General features: G+C 35.4%; 1 protein-coding gene across 3 annotated transcripts; it reads left to right on the forward strand.

Annotated features, from left to right (window-relative positions):
• Positions 1-4,611, forward strand: LOC108476484 (probable beta-D-xylosidase 2). Of its 3 annotated transcripts, none has more exons than XM_017778685.2 (5): positions 1-511; positions 1,458-1,736; positions 2,571-2,740; positions 2,810-3,258; positions 3,346-4,611. In XM_017778685.2, exons 1-5 carry the CDS (start codon positions 101-103, stop codon positions 4,359-4,361), a joined length of 2,325 nt encoding a protein of 774 aa, XP_017634174.1. In that variant the 5' UTR covers positions 1-100; the 3' UTR covers positions 4,362-4,611. The 3 variants fall into 3 exon arrangements, with proteins under 3 accessions (XP_017634174.1, XP_052879203.1, XP_052879202.1); XM_053023243.1 differs by having other exon boundaries at positions 426-511; positions 1,391-1,736; XM_053023242.1 differs by lacking the exon at positions 1-511 and adding an exon at positions 1,151-1,287.
• Positions 4,612-5,825: the final 1,214 nt, after the last annotated feature.

Below are 5,825 nucleotides of genomic sequence, written 5' to 3' on the forward strand. Positions count from 1 at the left end.
TTTAGCCCAAAGTTTCCACCTTTATAAATACCATACAATTCCCCTTCATTAGCCTTTGTACCATAAATAATAACCCACTTTCAATTTCAGAAAAACGAAAATGGGTATTGGCAGCCTCACATTGCCTTCACCACCTCAATTCATTATCCTCTCCCTTCTTCTCTTGTGTGCTTTTGGTGAAGCCGTTGATCCATTTGCTTGTGACCCGAAAGATGCGGTGACGGCTGGCTTTCCTTTTTGCAAGGTTTCGATGCCGATGTCGGATAGAGTGAATGACCTTGTAGGGAGGTTGACGTTGCAAGAAAAAGTAAGGTTGTTGATAAACGGTGCGGCACCAATTCCACGGTTGGGGATCAAAGGGTACGAATGGTGGTCGGAAGCTCTTCATGGGGTCTCTGATGTGGGTCCTGGGACTAAGTTCGGTGGGGCATTCCCTGGTGCTACTAGCTTCCCTCAAGTAATCACGACTGCTGCTTCTTTCAATGCTACGTTATGGGAAGCTATTGGACGAGTAAGTTCTTATTCTTTTTGTCATCTTAAAGATTAAAAAAATTAAAATAATATTGTTGATTGTTTTAGAGATCTATATATTTATATAATATAAATATTATTCATTGGCATGACATGTTTAGTAAGTTTTATGTATATAGACATATATTTATAAGATCTTATACACATATAATCTCACAAAAAAATTAACTCGACCTATACACTCATTATAATTCAACGCAAATTAATTAAATTTTGGACCGATAATGATAATTATTGGGTATATGTAGAATTATTTTAGAAAAAGAAAGGTGACAACTGGATTGAATGATAATTTTATGAGCTATTGAGAAGTTAACTTTGTATGACATAGCCTCTTCTATTATTATGGTAGATATGTCAGCTTTCTCAATTGTGGATTTAAAAAATTGCAATATGCTTCATTTCTTTTTATATTTCACTATATTTTGACAGACAGTCATACCTCAGTATTATTAGATGAAGTAATATTATCCATAAAGCTATCATCATCACTTAAATTTAATGATTGAGTCTTAATTTAATTAATATATGTATTATTATCTATATAAAAAATATAGATTCGAATATGTCAAAGTATATTATTTTTTATTTATAAATTAAAATTATGAATAATTTTAAACATTATATTAAAATAACATATACAAAATTTTTAAATATATATTAGATATTTGTGTTTCACACTTTGATACAAATAGATTAAAGATTATAAACGTCATGGCTAGCTTTATGCTTTTCTTGAACTCCAAGACAAAGAAGGTAAGATCCATGTCTCGCAATTTGCTCATTTCACAGTGTTATCATTGGTTCACAAAATCATCAATCTTGCAAGTGGAATCACTATTATTGGATAGCATTCCAGGCAACTTGCAAGCGTAATTTTACCACAAATAAATAATTAATTTGTTTTATGGGATGGGCGGCGGCAGGTGGTGTCGGATGAGGCAAGGGCTATGTACAACGGTGGATCAGCTGGACTCACGTACTGGAGTCCGAATGTCAACATATTTAGGGACCCACGGTGGGGCCGTGGACAGGAGACGCCTGGTGAAGATCCGGTTCTGGCCGGTACATATGCAGCCTATTACGTGAAGGGATTACAGGGAAATGACGGTGATAGGTTGAAAGTGGCGGCGTGTTGTAAGCACTTCACTGCCTATGATCTCGATAACTGGAATGGTGTTGATAGGTTCCACTTTAATGCACAGGTCAGTTCAATTTTTGGTAAAATATCATAACAAGTCGCTCTTTATTTTTATAATTGATCACTTTTTCATTTACAAAACTATAAGGGCAAGGATTAAAGTGATCCATTTAATAGTAAATGAATTAATTTGATAAGATTCTTATAATATAAGGATCTGTCAAGCAATTTTACTATTAAGCTTTTTTACTAGGATATGTACTTTATTAGTTTTCTAACTTTCATATGATATTGATGGGTGTAGTGCAATTATTGGACTGGGGGTATGGATATTGTAAATAGTGACAATTAATTTTTCGTGATAAGATCACCTTGGAAAATGTAGCTGTAGTTTTCAAGATGTAGGTGAATGGGGCCAACCTTGGGATTTTACCAGCTGGAATAATCAATTTTCTCCTCAACCACCTTGCTTCATTTTTATTTTTTATTATAATTTAATTTTCACTAATATTATTAAAATTGAAATTAAAACGGGATGGAACGGAAATTAATACATCTAACACCTATAAAAATGATAAATGATTTTTGATATTATAATCTATAGTGAAACGATATAAATGGTGAAATAAAACGAACCAATTATAAAACAATAATATCGTGAATTTGAATAAAGAAAGCTGAAATATGGACCACAAAGGATGGTATATTCTCGACTGTCTAAATTAAATCTTTGTCTGATATCATTTAAATATATTAAATCTTTTTATCCAAATGCTCTGCTTTTTTCCAGTTCCTTCCAGAATAAAAATTCAGACAATGAAACAAAGGGAAAGATTTATAATAATAAAATAAGACAGGCTTGTTCGATTCTCACGTGGGTTCTCACACGTTTATGCAGGTAAGCAAACAAGACATAGAGGACACATTTGATGTACCCTTCAAAATGTGTGTACAAGATGGCAATGTAGCCAGTGTTATGTGCTCTTACAATGAAGTTAATGGTGTCCCTACCTGTGCCGATCCTAATCTCCTGCGAAACACAGTACGAGGTCAATGGAAACTCGATGGGTAAGTCAATCATTTTAAGACATATCAGTTTAATGATCCCTGTTTTTCATGTTGGTCTGGTTTTTACAGGTACATTGTTTCGGATTGTGATTCAGTTGGTGTGTTTTATAATACCCAACATTACACAACAACACCGGAACAAGCAGCTGCTGATGCCATTAAAGCTGGTTTGGATTTGGATTGTGGACCATTTTTGGCACAACATAGTGAAGATGCTGTGAAACAAAAGTTGTTGAATGAGGTTGATATTAATAATGCTTTAGTTAATACCCTTAGAGTTCAAATGAGACTCGGTATGTTCGATGGTGAGTCGTCTGTGCAACCATTTGGGAAGTTAGGACCGAAAGACGTGTGCACTCCTTCGAACCAAGAGCTAGCGTTGGAAGCTGCGAGACAGGGGATTGTTTTGCTTAAAAACCGCGGTGTTTCGTTGCCTTTGTCTCATCGACGTCACCGAACAGTTGCCGTTATCGGGCCTAATTCCGATGCTACTGTTAGCATGATTGGAAACTATGCTGGTACACCATTATGATAATGATTTTGTTTCCCTTTGTTGTTAATGGGATATGGACAATTGAACTTATGTATTAATGTTTAATGATTAGGTGTTGCTTGTGGATACACTTCTCCTTTGCAAGGAATAGGGAACTATGTGAAAACGATTCACCAACTCGGATGTGCCAATGTTGCTTGTCGAGATGACAAGTTATTTAGTGCTGCGATTGATGCTGCTCGTCAAGCAGACGCGACAGTTCTAGTAATGGGGCTCGATCAATCGATTGAAGCAGAATTCAGAGATAGAACAGGGTTGCTTTTGCCAGGGCGCCAACAGGAACTTGTTTCAAAAGTAGCCAAGGCTTCCAAGGGTCCGACGGTACTGGTTTTAATGTCAGGTGGGCCTATCGATGTTTCTTTCGCTAAAAACGACCCTCGTATTGGTGCCATTTTGTGGGTTGGTTATCCAGGCCAAGCAGGAGGGGCCGCTATAGCCGATGTATTGTATGGTACAACCAATCCAGGGGGCAAGTTGCCTATGACATGGTACCCACAAGATTATGTTTCAAATTTGTCAATGACGGACATGGCCATGCGTTCGAGTACGCATAGGAATTATCCTGGAAGAACTTATAGGTTCTATAAAGGTCCCGTAGTGTACCCATTTGGCCACGGATTGAGTTACACCAACTTCGTACACACCATTGTTAATGCACCTCTTGTTGTCACAGTCCCTCTCGACGGCCACCGCCGTTCAGGAAACGCAACCGTTTTAGGTAAGGCAATCAAAGTTAACCATGCAAGATGCAACAAGCTATCGGTAGGTCTTCAAGTAAACGTGAAGAATACCGGATCCAAGGACGGCACTCATACAATACTAGTATTCTCGATTCCGCCTGCAGGGCACTGGGCTCCTTCGAAACAGCTGGTGGCTTTTGCGAAAGTGTATGTTTTGGCAAGGTCCGAACAACAAGTAGGGATCAGTATCCATGTGTGCAAGTTTCTAAGTGTCGTGGACCGATCAGGGGTTCGAAGAATCCCGATCGGTTTACACCATATACATATTGGCGACGTTAAGCATTCGGTATCCCTTGAGGCTGCAACTTTAGGGGTGATCAAATCATAGGCAAAATGAGTATGACATTGCTAAACAATAGCAAAATTCATTTCCTTATGTCACCATTATATTGTGGAGCATTAATTAGTCCATAGTAAGTAAGAAGAAAATGGAGAATGGGAAAGGAACAGAATTGTTTCTTAGAAAGGAAGCTTTGTATTCTTGTGATTGGAGAGAACTTAATTGTATGTGGAAGAAGCATAAACCGAAAGTGGTTGTCTCTACCAATTACATTTAATTGAATCAAATTTAAAAGTAATTTGTTATTGATTTTAGTAATTTCGGGTTTGGATTATTTTTGTTGTTTAAGTTCCGTTGCATGTTCGAGTGTGTTGGGGTTTGGATAATTTTGGATTTGAAGTATTTCGAGTTAAATAAATTAACTTTGAATTATTTTGGATTTAAGCGAGTTTGGGTTTTGATTAATTTAGATTTGAGTTGAACAAATTAATCCAGCTTTAGATTAATTATATCAATTTGGGTTTCGATTAATTTGAATTTTGACTAATTTAAGGTTAAATCAATGATCAAAATGAGTTGATGTATTATGTTTTTCTAAAAGGGATCAATATCAAAATTATATAGGAAATTTAGTTCAAAATGTAATTTAAGACATGAACATTGATTTTGTGCTATACATTTAATATATATATATCAATTTATTTTTATAATTAGAAAAGTAATATTATTTGTATATAAAAATATGCAAACATACATAATCTTATATCAATAATGATGAAAATAAACTGTGAAAATCAAATCAAAATAAAAAATCAACAAAATTTCGATAAATTTACTATGGAAGATATTGTACTAGGATTCAAATTGTATTTTGTCACCATTACTTATAAAATGAACAAATTAGCCTCTATACATTAGATCAAAAAGCATACTGCTCCTTTTAATTAAAAATTTAATTAAAAATAAGTGTGACTGACAGAATAATTAGACTGTTACACATAGCATGTCACGTGTACCTTATTTTAACATACAACGACTAATTTTTAACAGTAGAAATGAATGACATTTTTAACAGAATGATCAGTTTACTCTTTAATTTACTAATTTACTTATTAAGTTGTAAAAGCAAAATGCAACATGACTTCGTATTCAGATATCTAGGTTTCCATATAAAGAAGCAAGCCCATTAATGTAGTCAACAAAGACCCCAGTTAGCGTTTGTCCTAATAATTTATTATCAATGGGTCCATTTTACTCAGCCCCAACCCACAATGTTCAAACTTCAAGAGCCTCAAAATGTGGGTTTCATGATCTTGCCTATGGACTCCATAGCAACCCAATAATGCACAAAGAAAAATGGTGACACTGCCCTAGCACGCTTACTTGGATACCCATCAAATAGAAAGAAAAATCTTCCATGCTATTTTCGGCTTCATGCCAATACTTTGCGGACCATCTCATTTGAATTTCAATTCAACGCCACTTTCATTGATTTACAGTGTAGTGGACATT

The sequence above is a fragment of the Gossypium arboreum genome, chromosome 12 (genome assembly GCF_025698485.1).
Source record: "Gossypium arboreum isolate Shixiya-1 chromosome 12, ASM2569848v2, whole genome shotgun sequence".
Taxonomy (NCBI): Eukaryota; Viridiplantae; Streptophyta; class Magnoliopsida; order Malvales; family Malvaceae; genus Gossypium; species Gossypium arboreum.

Bases quoted from the DNA above. Each gene is read 5' to 3' on its own strand.
- LOC108476484 (XM_017778685.2), top strand. From the start codon at position 101: ATGGGTATTGGCAGCCTCACATTGCCTTCACCACCTCAATTCATTATC. The intron at 512-1,457 runs GTAAGTTCTTAT...GGGCGGCGGCAG, and splicing joins TATGGGAAGCTATTGGACGA to GTGGTGTCGGATGAGGCAAG. The intron at 1,737-2,570 runs GTCAGTTCAATT...ACGTTTATGCAG, and splicing joins GGTTCCACTTTAATGCACAG to GTAAGCAAACAAGACATAGA.